Here is an 18,802-nt window from a genome sequence, read left to right on the forward strand (position 1 = left end):
GAAGGAGCAAGCTGGAGGTGGAGACGAAGCTGAGGGTGGTGATGGAGGAGACGATGGTGGAGGAGGAGGTGGAGTAAGGGGAAAGGAAGCACTTAAAGAATTATCCGAACTCGCAGGAGGGATGGGATTCCTCGCCAACACGTGCACCAGTTCTCAGGCCAACACCTAATACCTACTAATACCGTGCCGTGTATCTATCTACCCTTTTACCGCTCTGACGCGAATCCTACGAGGCCAGGACTACGGAAAGAGTAAGTAGGGTCGTGTTTATAAGTGGATACCTACGTAGTGGCAAGGACGGTGGGCGGCCTGTGGACCGTCCCAGGACAACCGAATGCTCAAGCAGGAGGCTAAAGGGTCACGCGTGTCCCTTCTCTAAAATCGTCATAGGCTTCTTGCTTTTGAAAAGAAATTAACTACATCGTCGATACCCGACGTACGTCTTGATATAATTATTCTTTGAGATTCTTTGTTTTAAGAGTATTAAAAATCGGAGAGGCAACCTCTGGTTTGAAGAATCTTCGGTTCTTCGTTTTCTCATCTACTCGACCAGCTTCTCTGTCTCTTTCTCGTCTTTTTTTGAAGAACCTAGGCAAGACAGAGATAGAAAGAGAGCGAGAGAGCGAGAGAGAGAGAGAGAGAGAGAGAGAGCGAGAGAGAGTTGGTAAACGAAGAAGAAGAAGGATGGACGTTGGTAAAAGAAGCGAATAGTTGCCGCACGTGTTGCCAACGCATTCCCCGACAAATTGACTTCAGACCTCGACTCGCTCCGCGACCGTCCGTCCCCTCCTCGTCAACGACAGGGTGCCCTCACGAAAAGCATCCCCTTCCATCTTCTCCTCTTTCTCCTCCTCCTCCTCCTCCTCCTCCTCCTCCTCCTCCTCCACTTCTACCTCCTCTTACTTCAACGACGACGACGACGACGACGACGACGCCTTTATTATTAGCTCCGACGAAGCTAGTTAACCGAGTTAGTTAAGTGAGAATTATTATTTAGCTGCCTCCCCGAGTTCATTCTCTCCATCCCTCTCCCTCTCTCTCCCTCTCTCTCTCTCTCTCTCTCCCTCTCTCTATCTATCTATCTCTCTCTTTAGCTATTACTCCTCCTTCGCGAAGAACTTGAATGGAAGTCAACTCGGAACCACTGTGCCATCCATCCGTTTCACTGTATCTCCTCCTCCCCCTCCTCCTCCTCCTCATCGTTTTTTTCTGTCTCTCTTTATCCCTCTTCTTCTTCTTCTTCTTCTTCTTCTTCTTCTTCTTCTTCTTCTTCTTTTCCTTTCACTCCTCCCACTCGCGCCGTCTTATTTGTCCAGGAGGATCGAGGTGTCGAGCACTTTACGATTTCCGACTACTTTTCCATGCCGTTACTTTCGTCTGCCTTACGACCGGGCTCCTTCGGAAATCGGAGCAAACGAGAGAGAGAGAGAGAGAGAGAGAGAGAGGGAGAGAGAAAAAGAGAGAAACTGTTACGACGTTTGCGATTTGGATCATCTTGACGATATTTTGATTGAGATGATCTCGTTGTCTGGCTCGTGAACGGAACACGTCGACTAACAGAGAAATATCTTCTCAACGATTTTTCATCTAGCTATATTTATTTTCCCAAACAACTTAGAAATTATAATTGTCGTATGTTCTCGCAATCGTCTGATATTCGAGCCAATATAAAATTGGCCAACAACGTTGACTTAAATCAACGTGTGTCAAGTAATTAAGCCAGATTAACTCGGAAAGTATATTTTCACATGGAAGAGAAGAAAGAGAAAAAAAGAGAGGAAGAGAGAGAAAGAGAGGAAGTAAAGATCGATTTGGCTAGGAGTTACTATTACTACTACTACTAATAGTAGTAGTAATACTAGTAATAGTAGTAGTAGTACTATTACTCCACTTCGCGATAACTCCTTTCGCGTTTCTCTCCTTGTAACGCTCGTTATTTCCGTCCATTAAGGTTCGCATTAAAGCAGTACTCCGTTCTAAGCCGATTTAGATCGACGGCATGTAGATGAAGGCTGGGGATTCGACTCGAAGTATGGCAGAAAGGAAAAGAGTAAGAGAAAGAGAAACAGATACCTATAGATAGAGACAGGTTGTAGGATACAGGAGAAGTTGGATACCGGGCGATCGTTGAAAATAATTAGGAAGAATGAATCGTATGTAATTAATCGTTAAATTTATTTATGCTTTATCATTTTTAAACGGATACTATTTCTCTTGACGATTTTTCAATCAATATCCGGGTTATGAAAACAAATTGATAATTTTACGATATTACAAAATATTTTGTAATCGTGGGGCGCGCGCGTAGAAACGATTAAAAGCATTAAAATGCTCGGTCTTGGAATTTTTTATGCTTAAAGCAAAAACGGATAGATAAGTTGATGTATATGTGTATATATATATGTGTATGTATATATGTATGTATGTATGTATGTAGATAGATAGAAATAGATAGAGACAGGCGATTTTGACCGGTTACGGTTCATCGAGAATCACTCAGCTTTTCTCAAGTCACGCAGAAGTCGACGTGGATAAGACGATACCGAGGAAATCCTCTTGGATTCTGTGCTTTTTCGAGTCAGTGGGATAAGGTCCAAAGAGAGAGAGAGAAGAGAGCGAGAGACAAGGACAATCGATGCTCTTATCTGGTCTCCGCTACGTCCTAACGATTACTCGCTCGGTTGTATATAGGTAATGTGTATAAAAGGGAAGAAGTGGAATCTCAGAGTGCTTCGAAAATCACGATCTACGCTTCCGAAAGGGCAACACCGAATTATTTGTTACTCTTCTCGTCTATATTTATTTGTTTGAGTTGTCTTTTTTAATTAGATTTTTCTTCCTTTTTTAAACTTTCTTTCTTTTTATTGAAAAAGAATTTGTCATTGTATCGTTGTACGTTCTTTCTCTCTTTCTCTTTTTTTCACTCGAAGAAGAAGAAGAGGAAGAAGAAAAAGAAGAGAGTAAAAATAACAAAAAGAAAAAGGAAAAGATAACGAGATAATTTCAAATATTCGCGCGTTAAAAATCGACTTCAGGTAGAAGAAACAGGATACTCAAAGCGGGCGTCGATGGTGTATAGTTGTAGTAGCGGCTACCATAGCGAACCGAATTCCCGTGCAAACAACTTAATTAAGCTTTTGAACTTTTAATACAAGCACCGCGACCAAAGAGTCTTTAGTCTCGCTACAGAGGAGGAGTCGCATGCATACGGAAGCAGTAGAGTCGGGCGTTGAGAGTTGCGAGCAACGTGTCAAAGAGCGAGAGAAAGAGAGAGAAGGAGGGGGAGAGAGAGAGAGAGAAGAAAAAGAAGATAAAAATATAGTGAAAAAGAAGAAATAAATGGACGACAACGTCCGAGGAGGAAATTTTCATTCGTTTTATTTAACGCAACGACCGACGCAGAGGACCATGCCTTTACTTTTTGAGTTTCAGTTTAAATGCTGAAATTTATTTATATTTCTCTAATGTGTTTTCTCTTCTTTTTCTTTTTTTTTATTCTTTAGTCTTTTTCTTTTCTCTTCTTTTCTTTTTTCTTCTTCTTCTTTTTTTTTTATTGAGATCGCGTACGTCAACGAAAGAAAAAGAAATTTGTCACGCTTTTCGCGAGCCAAATCGATTTGTAACTTATGCAAATAATATGATTCACGTGTTACGCGTTTTACTGCATTTGTAAAAAAGAAAATAGAAGATATTCGAGGATTCGAAATACGAAAAATTTACACGATGCTTTCTGGCTCGTTAGCATCTCAATTTTATCAAAAAAACATTACAAGTGGCGATGTAATTACGACCACATTTAGAGATAAAGAGAGAAAGAGAGAGAATTGATTTCATGTATATATTGATTGATTTCTAGAGAAAAACATTGCATATATTATAATACAAACGTCAAGAGTTCGTAATAAATATTAAACGTCGGCAAACGTTTCACAAAATCATCCAGGATAATCCGCAAAGGTGAAGATGATCCAGAAACGACCTCGATTAGTATTAGAAGCTACGTACTAGCGCGAACAAGATCGTTCGAGCATGGTGATTGCCCGTACGTCGGCACTAATTTACGTGATCATCGTTCGGTCCTCTCAACGAGGCAGACGCTTTCCTCCCGGATGGTGGACGTCCTCCCGGACACGTTCTCGTGGTGGGAGACCGACATAATCGAGAAACGAGGAAATTTTGGACGACGAGAGAAACTCTAGAGGAAGGAGAGAGAGAGAGAGAGAGAGATGGATCGTTGAAAGAGGGATAAAGAGAGAGAGAGAGAATGGGGCAAAGGGGAAAGAGGAGGAGGACGACGAGTGGGAATAGGGATTCCATTATTTAACCGAGGTAGTTTAGGCGAGTATTAGGGGTTTGAGTTTATGACACCCCTCGGCTGCCCGGATTGCCTATTAATACGATATGAGCCTCGCTGTACCAACGCTTCTCTCTCTCTCTCTCTCTCTGTATCTCTCTCGTCTTTCTCTCCCACTCTCAACGCCATACACGTTTTTTCGGTCTTTTCGTTTCTCTCATTTTTCACCCACCTTCGCCAGTCTCTCGAAAATTCGCCGTCCGTGAAATATTCAAGCCTGACTTTTTCGATTTTAAACTCGAATTATCTCTTTCTCCATTCGAATTATTCCATTCGAATTTGTCGAGAAAATCGTAGCAGGTTGGTCGCACGATGTAAAGGAAGAGGAAAGTAACGGATAAACGAAGAACGTCTCGACTCCTCGAGTAAAGATCCTTCGAGAAAAGTATCCGGGATGTCGGACGAGAGCAATGAGCGGAAACAGGAGCGCGCAACCCCCACACGATTCCCTTTGGCGAGTCGCTCGTCGATCGTTTTCTAATTTGCCGTGCAAACACTCGCTCGGCGGTCGAAGCCTCGGATTGGAATGAGTCGGTACACGGAGAGAGTAGTTCGATGTTAGAAGAGAAATCCATCCATCGCTAAAGTGTGTGTTTCTATGCGCCCGTGTGTGCGTGTGCGTGTGTATATACGCGCGCGCGCGAGAAAGAGAGAGAGAGAGATAGAAAGACTCGGAAACTCGTGGCTTCTCCAAAAGCCCACCCCCCGTTTACCCTCTCTCCCTTTACCGGATAACATTCAAAGTAAGTACTGGCAAACGATCGACTCCCCTCCCCGTCGTTTACGCGCATTCGTCCCGCTAGGTGGTAGCAGTTAGGGGTAGGTTCGCGCGCGCGCCTAAATGATCAGCGCGAAGGACGTTAAGGGGCCCTTCTTCCCCGGTGTAAAGACGCTTTCGCGTGCCCTACCCTGCCACAAACGCAATGCCTCTGAGGTTCCTTCTCCTTCTCCGTCGAATAGACTCTATACACTGCGTCATCATGCGAACGTACGTATATAGGTAGAGAACTCGCGCGGTAACAACGTTTCTCTGTGTCCGTTTATACGTGATGCGTCCGTTTATGTGTTGGTCCGCTGCACGCGAGTAACAGAAGGTAGATCTCTCCCGGGAGACTCGACGCTTGTTTGCGCTGCTTATCATCGGTTCCCATTAATATTAAACCGCATTCAACGGACGAAGCCGGCCGGCCACCCCACACGATTCCGCACCAACACTTGGACACTCGTTGCTCGTGTCTCTTGTGCCAAGTACGCGTGCGTGTGAGTACATTATACTCTCGGTTCTGCCGTTGCCGTTGCCGTTGCCGTTGTCGTTGGTATTGCCGTTGTTGTTGCCTCGTCGAGGTAATAGGACGGTGTCGACGTGTAAATCTGCGTTAGGTAAAGGTACCAACGACTACGAACCCTTTCGATGTATATTTCTTATTCTCTTCGTTCTTTTGTAACCTTCCTATGTGTCGCTCTTCGTTCGTTTTGCTTGGCTCTGGTAGAAGGGATGAGAAAACGAATGGAGAGTAGTGGGGGTAGTTACGAGGGTGCTCGATTTTCACCCTTTGTTTAATCGCTGGCTACGGAGTCGACTACATTAATTTAATACCCCGCGTCCGCAAACGAGGCTGATTCGAAAACAAAGGGGAGAACGGCTACGATCGTCCAGATCCCCTCACCCTTCGCCTTTCGTTCTTCGGCCACGCGACCGAGAATCGCCGTTTTCGATACTTTTTTTTCCCTCTCCTTCCGGTAGAAGGAAAGTGGACTTTATTCTAATCGCTTTAAGTTATTCTAACGTTCTAATTTTTTTTCTCTTTTCTTACATATTCGCACGAAAACACATCCGTACACGCGCATTCACGCGTGTATATATATATATATATATTTGTAGGTAGACGTGTGCATGTAGATATTTTTCTCTCATTTCGAATTCATCATTTTTACAAAAGTAGGAAGCTGCATCATTTTCAACGTACGTGGAAAGAAATTTTGAAATACAAGTGGAAAGAGGGAGGAGGTTATGGCTGAAGCAGTAGCGATAGGGAAAACTGTATTTCGGAAAAGAGCAAAAACCGATATTCGCTTTTTCATGATCTCGTGGAAGGTTAAAATTTGACGAACAATGCGGAGTTATCGGCTTTATGCAGCCGATATCGCAAACAAGCGTGCGCGAGCGTGCAAAGCGGAACGCGCACACCATCGCGTGACTTTCAAATCCGTTTTTCTCGAAGCCTCATTTTCCCCCGACTGATTCCGAAAAATGCGTCTCGTTCTACGTGTCAGCCTGTTTCAACGGAGTACCGTTCGATCCACGTACACATCAATTTTGTTAATGAACGAAATATTATAAAATTGATAGGAGAAATGCAAATAAATATTTTTTTCTTTCTTTCTTTTTTTTCAATTGCAGAAGAGAATAAAATTTAATCAAGGAATATCTTTTTTCTGTTTTAAAGCTCTTAAATTAGCCTGGTATTCGATGACCGCGTGACGCGAGATAAACTAAAAACCGGTACCCTCCATTAAAAACGTAATTAGTAGGAAGAAATATGTCTCGAGCTTATTCATGCGTGTCACTTTCTCTCGTGGAAGACTCACAAAATTGGAATGTTTTATTTTTTTTCCTTTTTTTTATTCTCTTTTAAAATGGTCGATTTATATTTTAGCGAAGCCTCGTCAAAGGTGATATCGTTTTTCCATTACATGGAGATGCGTTGAAAAATAGTTTCTATTTTTTTCTGGGCAATCTTGTTGGTAAAATTTCTACGGAGAAGGCTACACGTAATAGAAAGCCGAAAGGGGGTGGATTCGAAAGAGGGTCGATCGACTCTCTCTCTCTCTCTCTCTCTCTCTCTCTGCCAATGGTAGGCGGAATTGCGATCGCTTAGAGGCCAAAGGACGATTCAATTAGGATCGACCGAAGCGATCCTGTATTTCGGCTCGCTCCCATTGACCGTCCTTCTTGTCGGTCTCTCTTTCTCTCTCTCCCTGTCTCTGTCACTCATTGGAGGAGGAACAGTTCCATGTATAATCTTGCCCGATCGGGAGCACTCGAGCGTGTTTCGACGATTAAAGCGCTTCTCGATAACCACCCACATCGAAACACGGTATTTACGAGAAAGCGACGATTTAGCAAGAGGACTTTAATTATCTCTCTTCGTTACAATGAGTCCTATACTACTCCAATCGTAATTTCATTTTAAAGGACACTTTCATTCAGGAATAAAATTGACGTCGATATTAATTACTATCGACTTGTTCTAATTGATTCAAGTCACGTAATGGTTCAATAGAAACCTGAACTTAAAGATCTTTGTATCGACGAAAAAAAAAAAGAAAAAAGAAAAAAAAGAAAAAGGGAAAGAAGAGAAAAGGGAAAAAGAAAATGTGAAATAGAAGAAACGAGAGAAAGGAAGAAGAAAAAGAAGGAAAAAAGAGAAGGAAGAACGGTCGCGAAGGGGCAGCCAATTTCTGGTCGATCGGTTCCAACGTGTCTCGGACCGCCTCCTTATACTGGCCGCGGGTACGCGCGAGCGCACGGATGGGGTGACATCTCATTAGGGAGACAAATTGCTTCGTCTCTCTGCTCTCGGTCCAGCTCTCATCCTCCTCTTCTCTTTCTCCTCTCACCTACCCTCCTCTTTTCTCTCTCTATCTTTTTTTCTCTTTCTATCGTCTCACACGAGCATTTTCCCTGTCGTATCGAAACGTGCACACGAGCACGGTCTATAGATAGACTCTTTCTCTCTCTCTCTCTCTCTCTCTCTCCCTCTCTCTCTCTCTATTTCTCTCGTGCGCAGCACGCGTGTCTCGAAGAGGAGAACGCATAAACGAAACGTTCTTCCTCGTCTTCGTCATCGTCGAGGACTTTATACCGCATCCAAACCGCATATAGGTATATACTCTAACCACCTAATATCGAGCAGCAAACAGAGAGACAGACAGAGAGAGAGAGAGAGAGAGAGGGAGCGTGTATACATATATCTAATACGTGCATAGAAGAGAGAGTGGGAGAGAGAGAGAGAGAGAGAGAGAACGCGACTCTGCGGCTGGTAGTTGCCGGCGGCGGCGTGGAAATGTATTAGGGCTCGCATAGCTAAACTAATTGGTTAAATCTGTTGGGCCGCATAACTGGGAGGCTAATTGGGTGATTTCCTGACAAATTATATCCACCCCGACGACTACGCCTACTCGCTAGCGGGACCGTTTGTCACTTGACACTTTGAAAAGGCGAACGTCCAAAGAGCGAACGAGCGGACGAACGAGAGCGTGTACGACGAGATGGATATGGGAGAGGGAGGAGGAATGGGAACTTGGAAGAGGAGGACGGTGATAGGGAGTATCGAAGGAGAAGAAGCGAGACGGGACGCTGGTCCGAGTTTATTCGCGCCTCCTTTCTTAAGAAAATCTCTGCGAGAACGAGAAACCGAGGGCGAGAAAAAGAGAGAGAGAGAATTATAGAGTCGTCTCTTGTAGACGACGAAGATCTTACGAATGGCATCGCACTTTGGCCTCTTCCTCTTCGACTCTCGAGTCTGCCATCACGGGAGATTATTTTTACTAACGAGCCGCGATAGAGAGCGCGATCGTAAGTTTCACACAAAATTGCGACCGAGCAGCCGCTTAATACGCCCTAGTAGTCGTAGAGAATTCAAACGAGCGAGCTGGCGCTTCCCTCCTCCTCCTCCCCCTCCTCCTCCACCGACATCTTCTTTTCCCTTCGCTCTTCTTCCTCGTCCTCGAGTTCGCTCACTTTGGAGAGCAGATCTGGTGGTGGTACTGCTCCTGGATGTGGAAGAGTTACGATCGAAGCCGCGAGCTTTCTCTGAAACATCTCGAGCGACGATTCCGCCCGGCGTTTTTCGTTGCTCCTTTTCTCTCGTATTTTCTTTCCGAAATCCGCTCGGCTAAAAGAAAGAGAGAAAGCGATGGAGAGTCGAAAGCAAGTCCTAGCGTATTTCCGCATTTCACGGAAAATTTATCTTCGAAGTCGCGTATAAAGATTTCGATTCATGGACGATCGGCAAATCGGTCGATTGTTTTATATCGTTTTCTACTTCCCCTTTGATAATTCATCCTTTACGTTCTCGTTTATAATCTCGTTCTATGAATTGAATTCGCCAAAATGAGGAATAAAATCAAAGTCCGAGATCCCTTAAATAAGTCACGAAATGAATTATCGTCTTGCGGAGGACGACTTGTTTCACGCGAAATTAACTCGCCGTTTGGTGCTTCCTTCGCAAATCGGCGTTTCCTTCGGCATCGTTCTATGACGCATAATCACACACTCGAGATGGAAAGAGAAAGGACATAGGTGAGACTCGGCATTCGAGTGGATCGGATCGCAGTTAGGGATGGCGAAGAAGGGAATCTTTTAATTTGACGCGCCATAAAGCACGGCCCAACCGATTCTCTCTCTCTCTCTCTTTATCTCTTTCGCTCTCTCCTTCTCTCTCTTCTTCGTTTCACGACTATGGTGTGACAGTTGGTACCGGTATTGTATATGATATCGTGGAAGGGCCCCATGGGAGGTCACGGCTGACACCGTAGCCATGTCGTATCGCTGCAATAATAACGCGTAAGCGATACCCGTGCCACCCCTCGTTCTACCCCATCCAACACCCCCGACGCGAAGAGACCCCTTCTCTCCACTTTACTCCGCATCTAATGCGATATATAATGTCTCTTATTGCACATATTGTATACACGTACACGATACAATAGTCACGGTAACACGCGCGAATTATATCCGTGTAATCACCTACTTTGGCTACAATTTCCTTCTTTCATATTCGCGATCGATCGAGTCAATTTTTGTTCAATTTCGAAAATACATATATTTGAAGTAATATATCGACTTTTTATTCGGTACGCGAGTACCTACGAAAATGTATTCGAATTTTCGGAATATAAATATATAGCTATACGTATTTCGATATATCGATTCGATAATATAGTTTAATTATTATTGGTAATCGTCGTTCAATAGCCCGTAAGAGACGGTAATTGCGTGCGATAGGAACGATATTAACGTGTAATCGCTAACGATTAACATTTATGCGATTACACACGGCACGTCATTATATTGGCCGTTGAGAGCGTACGGCCGTGGCGGGTAAGGGGGAAGGAAAACTGCCGGGATATAAATGGGAATTAGTAGAGCATTTGCGCGAACAAACGAGCACGTTCGTCAATGTGTTTGTGTATTCCTCTGCTACTCTACGTGTGTTTACGTACGTATTCTCTCTGTCTCCGTTCGCGCATGGAAATGTTCGTTCTCTTCGACTACAACGATAGAAATAGAGGAAGAATCGTTCTTTACAAAACCTCTCGTCTCGTTTTGTAGCCGATTATGAGCTCCCTTAAATTCTCTCCTATCTCCGAGCTTTGCACCTACTTAGCGTGCGACATGGAATACTAACTCGACTCATTAACGAAATTTTACTGGGATCCGGTCTGCCTCGAAGAGCTGCTTGATTGCTCGATGTCTACTGAGAGAGAAAGAGAGAGAGAGAGAGAGAGAGAGAAAATTCAACGTTTTGCAGAACTAATAAATGGAAATATTCTTATTAGAATATCATTATTTAAATATCTTTGAGCAGGACACTAAAGACGACAATAATTTCGACGAAGACGCAAAACGTTGAACGTCCAAAAGAAAATTGTTGCGACGACGCGACTCGAATTCTCGCGATCGCGAATTGAGCTTGCGAATGGAGTACGACGTTTAAAACGATCAAGCGGCTCGCTAATAATGTATGCCACTCATTATGCGCACGCATCCTTTTCGTCGCAGCGTAAACTCGCTTTACGTTAGCCGCCGCGTGATTTACGATTAATTAAGCGCCGTTACCGCACCACCACGTCTGCGAGCCATTTACTTTTCGACCAACCCCTCTGCTACCCACCAGCCCTCTCGTCATCGCAACACGATCGAAAAGGAAATTCAGCAAAACCACCAGCGACGAATAAAATGTTTCTCTCTCTCTCTCTCTCTCTCTCTCTTTCTCTCATTCACTACGTGAAGAATTCATTTCCACCCTTGTTACACGTGATTTCTTTTACTTTGTTAGGAACTTTGTGAGTTCTAATTAGGGTAAACGATCGATCGATTCGACTGTGCAATATAAAGAAAAAAAAAGGAATAATGAATATCCGCGCGTACACTAATTTACGTTTAATGAAGTTATTTTCGATCGAGACTCCGTCAAATTATCATAGATAACGCGACAAGTTGCCGCTAGAAAAAAAAGGGAAGTCTTCTGGACTTAATCTTTTGATTATCAATGTTGAAATAAGTGTAAGAAGAAAAGTAAGAGTAAACGATATAAGGAGAACGAGAGAAGGGTTCGGATGAGCGTGAACGAATATTCCGGTCATGCGTCAGAGGGTTAAGGAGAGGGCGCAGCGCTGGCCGCATTGATTTACGTTGAGGAGGATAGACAGGCACGGAGAGGTGAACGAAGAAGAAGAAGAAGAAGAAGAAGAAGAAGAAGAAGAAATAGAAGAGGAAGAAAAAGAAAAAGAAAAAGAATAAGTAGAAGTAGAAGAAGAAGAAGAAGCAGAAAAAGAGGAAGAAGAGGAAGAAAAAGAAAAAGAAGAATAAAAAGCAGAGGGAGGAAGTAAAGAGGAACACGAGGTAGTAAAGCGAAGAGAGTGGAATAAGCGTAGTCGTAGAATTCGAAGCCACGTAATCGGAATGGTCGATCCCACTGGTCCTCTCTCGTCCCTCCAAAGGCATCCTTTCCTCTCTCTCTCTCTCTCTCTCTGACTCTGCCTGACTCTCCCTCCCGTCCTCCTTTCCAAGCATCCTACCCCAACTACGGTCGCGTGGATACGTGGTCGAACCACCACGAGGATATCGTATAATTATCGGATGGCAGGTAACTCGAACGGTCGCCCGGTTTTAATTGGCCAATTATCGTGGCGCGAATAGGCGCTGCCGCCGGTCCAGATAGGCGTGAAACTTTTGGGGTGGCCAGCTCACCGAGCGACACAACGCGACTTTCTGTGACGAATATCTTTTTCGTAGGAGGGCTGTCGTCGTGGGGTGAGGGGATTGAGAAAGGGAAAAAGAGGGAGAGAGAGAGAGGGAGGGTAGAGTGAGGTTGGCTGCACGGAGAAGCTCGATCTTCCCTTCGCGATGTCTGTGTCCTTGTAGGTACATTGCGAGGGTGCAAATATACGTGTACCTATAAGATGTGGATGTGCGAATGCGTCCGTATATGTGCATGTAGAAGCAGAATCGAGATCAGAATCGGGAGCACGAACGGGCGCAAATTGGTCACGGCTGGTCTGTTCGATCTCGTCGTTCCACCTTCCTCTCTTTTCCTCTCCGATCTCGTCTCTACCTATCTATCCAGTAGCTATCCATTCACCTATCCGCCGGCCACCTAGCAAGCGAACGACCACCCCTTCGACAAGCGGTGCACCGTTTCGGAACTATTAGGAACACTCGCCTCTAGTCTATCCCCGGCTCGCTTTTGCCAGGTGGCCTAATCCGACGTTCGAAAATTCACCTGCGCCACAGACTTGTTTCCGACCCGCCTACACAATCTCTACTTCCACCTCCACTTCTCTCTTTCTCTCGCTCTCTCCATTCCCTTTTCTCGTCTTTTCGCGTTTGACATTTAACGAGCGTTCTCTCATGGAGATTCGTCACCAATAAAAAAAAAAGAATTATAAAAAAAAAAAGAAAAAAAGAAGCAAACGATGAGTCTACGCTTGGTCTACGCTCACGAGAGTTTTCATGTCAGATTCAAAAGGAAAATCTCGATTTGGTGATTTTAACGAGCTACGTATTTATCAACGATATAAACAAAACAAAAAGTAATAATGAAAAAGGAAAAAAAGAGAAAGACAAAAGACCATTGGGCGTACTTTGCGAAAAGGATCGATTGGCATCGATATAGGTATCATCGTACGATTGCTCGGAGTTAATTCGATGACGTGGTACATAGTTGAATATATATATATGTGTCAAGAGCGAATCGAGAGATTTACATCGAATGGACGAGGACGAACGAGAGAGATGGCGAGTATATTCAATTAGAGAGAGGGAGAGGGAGAGAGAGAGAGAGAGAGGAAGAGAGGGAGAAGGAGGGAGGAGAACGTGCAAGTTCAGTGTGGCAGGCTCATCTACCGGTTACGTTCGATTGGCTGGCAGGGCGGTAGGCCAGCAATTACCTAAATGGTCGGGTAAACAATATCCGTGCGCCGGAGTTAAGAGCGACGGCGGTAGCAGCGACAGCAACACTGGCTGTGCCAGTGGCGACTCGCTTTCGTTCGTCCATCCATCGGTGTGTTGATTTTGGTTTAGTTGTCTCTACCTAGTCTTCTCTCTCTCTCTCTCTCTCTCTCTCTCTCTCTCTCTCTCTCTCTCTCTCTCTCTCTCTCTCTTACACACACTTAGCTTGAATTCAGGAGCAAAAGTGGAAGAGAGAGAGAGAGAGAGAGAGGAGAACGAAAGCGGGATACTACGATTATACCCTGCGTGATTACTATACCTACGCTCAATAGAGTGATAAAGAGAGAGAGAGAGAGAGGGAGAGAGAGAGGGAAAATGATGGGTGCCGCCTCCAGTACGGTCACCAACGCGACGACACTAGACCGATAGGATCCAATAGCAACGATACTACCACAGTCAACAAGATCATTGCAAGAGCCTAGTGTAACTCGCAATCACGGACACAACGGTCGAGCAGCCAGCTAGCCAGCTAGCCAGCTAGCCAGGCTACGATTCCTCCGCATTCTCGACGTAACCGAAAGTGCGTGTGTTGTGAGGCCTGCTAAGAGAGAGAGATGGAGAGATAGATGGATAGATAGATAGATAGAGAGAGAGAGAGAGAGAGAGAGAGAGAGAGAGAGAGAGAGATAGTAGGATTCCTCTATCGACAGCGGAACGAGCGTGGTGGTGGTGGTGGCGACGGTGATGGTGGTGGTAGTGGCGGCGATAGCGGTGGCGGTGGTTAAATCAAAGACAAACCACTTTAGCCAGTCGGATCGTGACGAGGGGGTTGATGGGGGTGTGGTGGCTCGAGAGGTAACGCTGGGTGGGGGGTGGTATAGTCTTGTGTACATATCCGAGTATCTGGCGAAAGCTCGCTCACACTGGCGAGGACCGTGAAACGTTTGCACGCGTCTACCTCTACTATCTAGCTGTCTCTTTCTCTCTCTCTCTCTCTCTCTCTCTCTCTCTCTCTCTCTCTCGCACTCGTTCATTCAGGCTCGAGCGTGAAAGCTCGAAGAGGCCAGAGGGGTGCGCTCTAGTCTCTCCGGCACGCGACGTCTCGATGTGTGCGTGTGTGCGAGGAGCACGTGCGTCCGCGCAACCCCCGCGAACGGATCTGCCGGCACGCCCATTGGCCGAGGAAAGAGCTTTCCGGGTGCGCGAGCCGGCCTACGCTCCGCCCACTCGAGGCGGAACAACCACCCCGCTTTCTCGCTTCTCGCTTCACGTCGCGTCGTTCCTACGACGACGACGCTTTCCTCGGGAGTACTAATAATACGCCGATATATACCACCTATTCTGCCACCATGGTTCTACGTGGGAGTTCTCGGCGCAGCTTCCACGGTCCGCGCATCGCCTCCTCGCCGAAGGAAAGACGTTGCTGATCGGCCACGCCGAGTAGCACGAAACGACTCCACTCTGCTCGTTCTGCTCGTTCTCCTTTGCCGTCACCTACATACCTACACTTCTACGTACATATACATATATATATATATATATATATTTATATATATATATATAGACACGCACACACATACGCGCGCACCCGCACGCACGCAGAAGCGCACACAAACGCGTACGTACACGTCTTCCCGGTGTGTTTAGTTTTCCTTCCAGTTTTTGTGATGGATTCGCGTCGATAGTGTCGTCGAGTGAAGTAACGTCCAAGAGTCGTCTTCCTCGAGAGAATGACAGAGATCGGTTAAGAATCGTTCGTTTCTCGGCAAAGGGTGATGTGGAGGATGCAGGAGGGTAGAATCGTGTCGCCTCTGGGACCGGTCGTCCTGCCTAGGGAGGAGGCGGACACGCGCGTTCCACTTTCGATGCCTTCGCAGGAAAGGAGGCACGTGTTGCTGCACGTACGCACTGCCGATCCTTTCCTTCGGTACGAAAACGTCAGGGCGCAGCAACAAACGAGCACGGCCGGTCAACAGCAAGTACCATCGTCCTCGCCTCCGCCGCACCAACAGCCACCTAGCACGTTGTCCAGTCCGAGCGTGACGACGATCTCGCCGATCTTGAGAGCCGTCGCGAGGACTACCGAGGAGTTGGACGGGTCCAGGAGCAGAGATAGGAAGAACGACGTCGACATGGAGATGGAGGACGAGGAAGAGGAGGAAGAGGACGACCGGAAGGAACGGGAAGCGGACGAAGAGGACGACGACGAGGACATGGAAGACGATAGGAAACCGATAGAAAGGAGAAACAGGAGTATGGGAGACGAAGAGGAGGAGGAGGAGGAACAAGAGGAGGACGACGAGGACGACAGCAGGGAAAACAGAGACGAGGAGGACGTCGAAGTTGACGTTTGCAGAGAGGAAGGTCCGGAAAGCAATCCCAGCAGTCCGGTCGACTTAACGGCACCCTCGTCGAGGGGTACCGATCAACAACTCTTCTTGAATCCCTTCGGAACCCGCATGACGCACGGTTTTTCTTGCGTTCAAGGAACCGGACCAGGTGGCGGACACCATGGTGGACTCCAAATGGCACCGCACAACGCGCCGTCGGTCTACATCTCCGGACACGTCGCCACTGGTTCCGCGGTGATGACGATCTGCTCCGGCGGAAACGCGAGCTCGCGAACCGCGACTGGAAGTATCACGAGCACGACGGCGACCAGCACCGTCCCACCCACCGCCAAGAGGTGCTTAGCATTCTCGGTTGAAAACATACTCGATCCAAACAAGTTCACCGGCGGACGCGTTATCCACAATCGGGTGCAACATCGGCGTCATCGTCGATCTGGCAGCGTAAACGAAGGTGAATAATTTTTCTTACGTTCCTCGCGTCGTTTTTTATCCTTTCATCCGCTCATTGCTGAGAGGTTTGAAACGAATCGAAAGTCGCATCGCTCGGTTAGGGTTAAAACGGTTTCAAGGGTACGACGTCTCTTCGAGAATCTTTCCGAGTAGTAGAACGGTGAATTTACGAGCAGGAATGTACTACGAATTTACAACGGCGACCTGACGCAGTTCTCGTAAATAGTTTACACAGAATTTATTTGGCAAACGAATGCTCGCCGAGAAACGGAAATTAAGTCTCTCCTTTGCTCTCCCTTTCTCTCTGTCGTCGTCGTCGTCGTCGTGATCGTGGTCGTCGTCGTCGTCGTCGTCGTCGTCGTCGTCGTCGTCGTCGTCGTCTCCCTCGTTCATTTTCTCCTCCATATTTTAACTAACATACGTACGTCGTCTCGTTCTCTCGAATCTTCATCGAATCTTCAGAGTGGTAAGTCCCTTTCGCCGGGACGGCGCCGTTTATCGTATTTTTCTCGCGTCTCTTAGTCGTTCGACACGAGGAGCTTCGCGCGTACGCCCTCTCACGCTTCTTCCTCGTTCTAACTTTAGACACTGGAAGGACGAGTTCCTCCACAAAGAGAGCGCGCGATTTTTCGTCCCATCGTTGGCTATTTGTGCACGCAACGTATGTTAAGCGTTCCCCCGAACTAACGTTCCTCGAAATTTCCTGTCTATCCTCTTTCTCTCTTTTTCTCTATCTCTCTCTTCCTCTTTCTCGGACGTTTCTCGTTTATCTCGATCAGGTATCGTCCAACACGTACGATTTATAAATTCCTTCCATATTTTATAATCTCGAATTTCAAATTGGCTCCATACGTTCGTTATATCGGTAATCATGCTAATCGAGCAACCGCAACAACGGCTTAGGGAGCATTACTTGTGTCGGCAAAAATTCGAAGGAATCCTCGAATGCTTATTGGCCGGACTAGCTTGCTCGAAGTAAGCGTCCCGAAGGGTAGCAATTTCACAGTTGACTTTCGAATTTAATGGAGTCTGGAGGACAGATAAGCGCCGAAGAGGTATCCTTTGCCGATATGGGCAACGAAGAAGTATCGGAAGTGGAGGAGGAGGAGAAAGAAGAAGAAGAAGAAGAAGAAGAAGCAGAAGCAAAGGAAGAAGAGGGTGAGGATTTGAAGAGAAAGAGAGATAGAGACAGAAGTGGCGGAGGGCTGTCGGAGCGTGACAAATTGCTCCGCTAATCTGCGTTAACCAGTCCTTGAACCCCCTCCTGCCCCCTCCTGTCCCCCTCTTCGTTCTCCCATCATCGTCCCTTTATCCCGGCATGGGACAACGGATCGGATCAGCCCTAAACTTGTCCATCTCCCGTTCCAAAAAAAAAAAAAAAAAATAAGATCGTTTCGATCGTACATACGCGAGAGAAGTGATTTGCGAGAAAAATTGTCTCTGACGATGAATGCTAATTAATGGGAGATTTTAAGGATGGATAGAGATCGTGAAGGTGAGTCCGAAGGAGGAAGCACTTTAGGTAGAAGTTACATTATGAATATTAAAGAGTGCTAATTAAATCTGAAAAGAAAGACAAAGCGGAAGGAGAGGGGGGGGGTGAGGGGGATAAATGATCGAGCGTTTAACAGAGTTTAAATCGAGTTTAACGACGAGAATTGGAAGTGGTCCAACGTTCGATGATGACGTATCAATCTGAGAGATTTTTTTGGAAAACATATTTTATGACAAATTAGAAGAAAACGTACAAGACGATTTTATTGGAGGGGATGACGAAACAGAGGAGAAGGAAGGAAATAGAAGATGATATCCGTAGGACAGAAGTTGAGAACGGATCGATCGTACGATGAAATCGGAATTACACGATCCTCGAGCAATCCATCTTATAGGGTGGTCAGAGCTTCCTATTAAAAGTGCATCAGAGCCAGGCCGATCGGTAAAATCCGTTTCGAGCGGTGGTAGAGAGCGTGTCGAGTTTTCCGGCCCCGAATCCGCCGACGGAATAATATCGTCGGTTGTTATGATAATCGGCCGGCATCACACCGTATCGCGTCGCATCGCGCCAAGCCGCCCAGAAAATTGGCTCTTCTGCATCACAATGACTTCTCTCTCTCTCTCTCTCTCTCTCTCTCTCTCTCTCTCTCACTCTCACTCTCACACTCTCCATCCTACCCCCTACTACCACCATGTCGTACTCTCTTCTTCTCTACCCCTCTCTCCCTCGTAACAAACTCTCCTTCTCGCGTCAACGTCGTAGCTACTCTCGACTCGTACTTTGAAATCCATTCGCCTTCCGCTACATTTCCGAGGAAGTTTTTAATCACAGCCTATTTCTTAAATATATATATATATATATATGTATGTATGTATGTATGTATGTATGTATGTATGTATGTATGTATGTATGTATGTATACATACTGGATGGGCTTTCTCAAACTGGCTATTAAAATATCTTTCTAAGCTATCA

The 18,802-nt window shown here is 46.0% G+C and overlaps 1 protein-coding gene across 1 annotated transcript in view; it reads left to right on the forward strand.

The window, feature by feature from the left end:
- The first annotated feature begins 5,537 nt into the window (after positions 1-5,537).
- LOC127061672 (myb-like protein I) overlaps positions 5,538-18,802 on the forward strand; it is a 17,273-nt gene continuing 4,008 nt past the window's right edge. Inside the window, exon 1 of the mRNA XM_050988883.1 lies at positions 5,538-16,334. Within this exon, the coding sequence (XP_050844840.1) occupies positions 15,308-16,334 (1,027 nt within the window). The 5' untranslated portion in view covers positions 5,538-15,307. The remainder of the gene's footprint in view (positions 16,335-18,802) is intronic.

Source organism: Vespula vulgaris, chromosome 2, assembly GCF_905475345.1.
Source record: "Vespula vulgaris chromosome 2, iyVesVulg1.1, whole genome shotgun sequence".
NCBI lineage: Eukaryota > Metazoa > Arthropoda > Insecta > Hymenoptera > Vespidae > Vespula > Vespula vulgaris.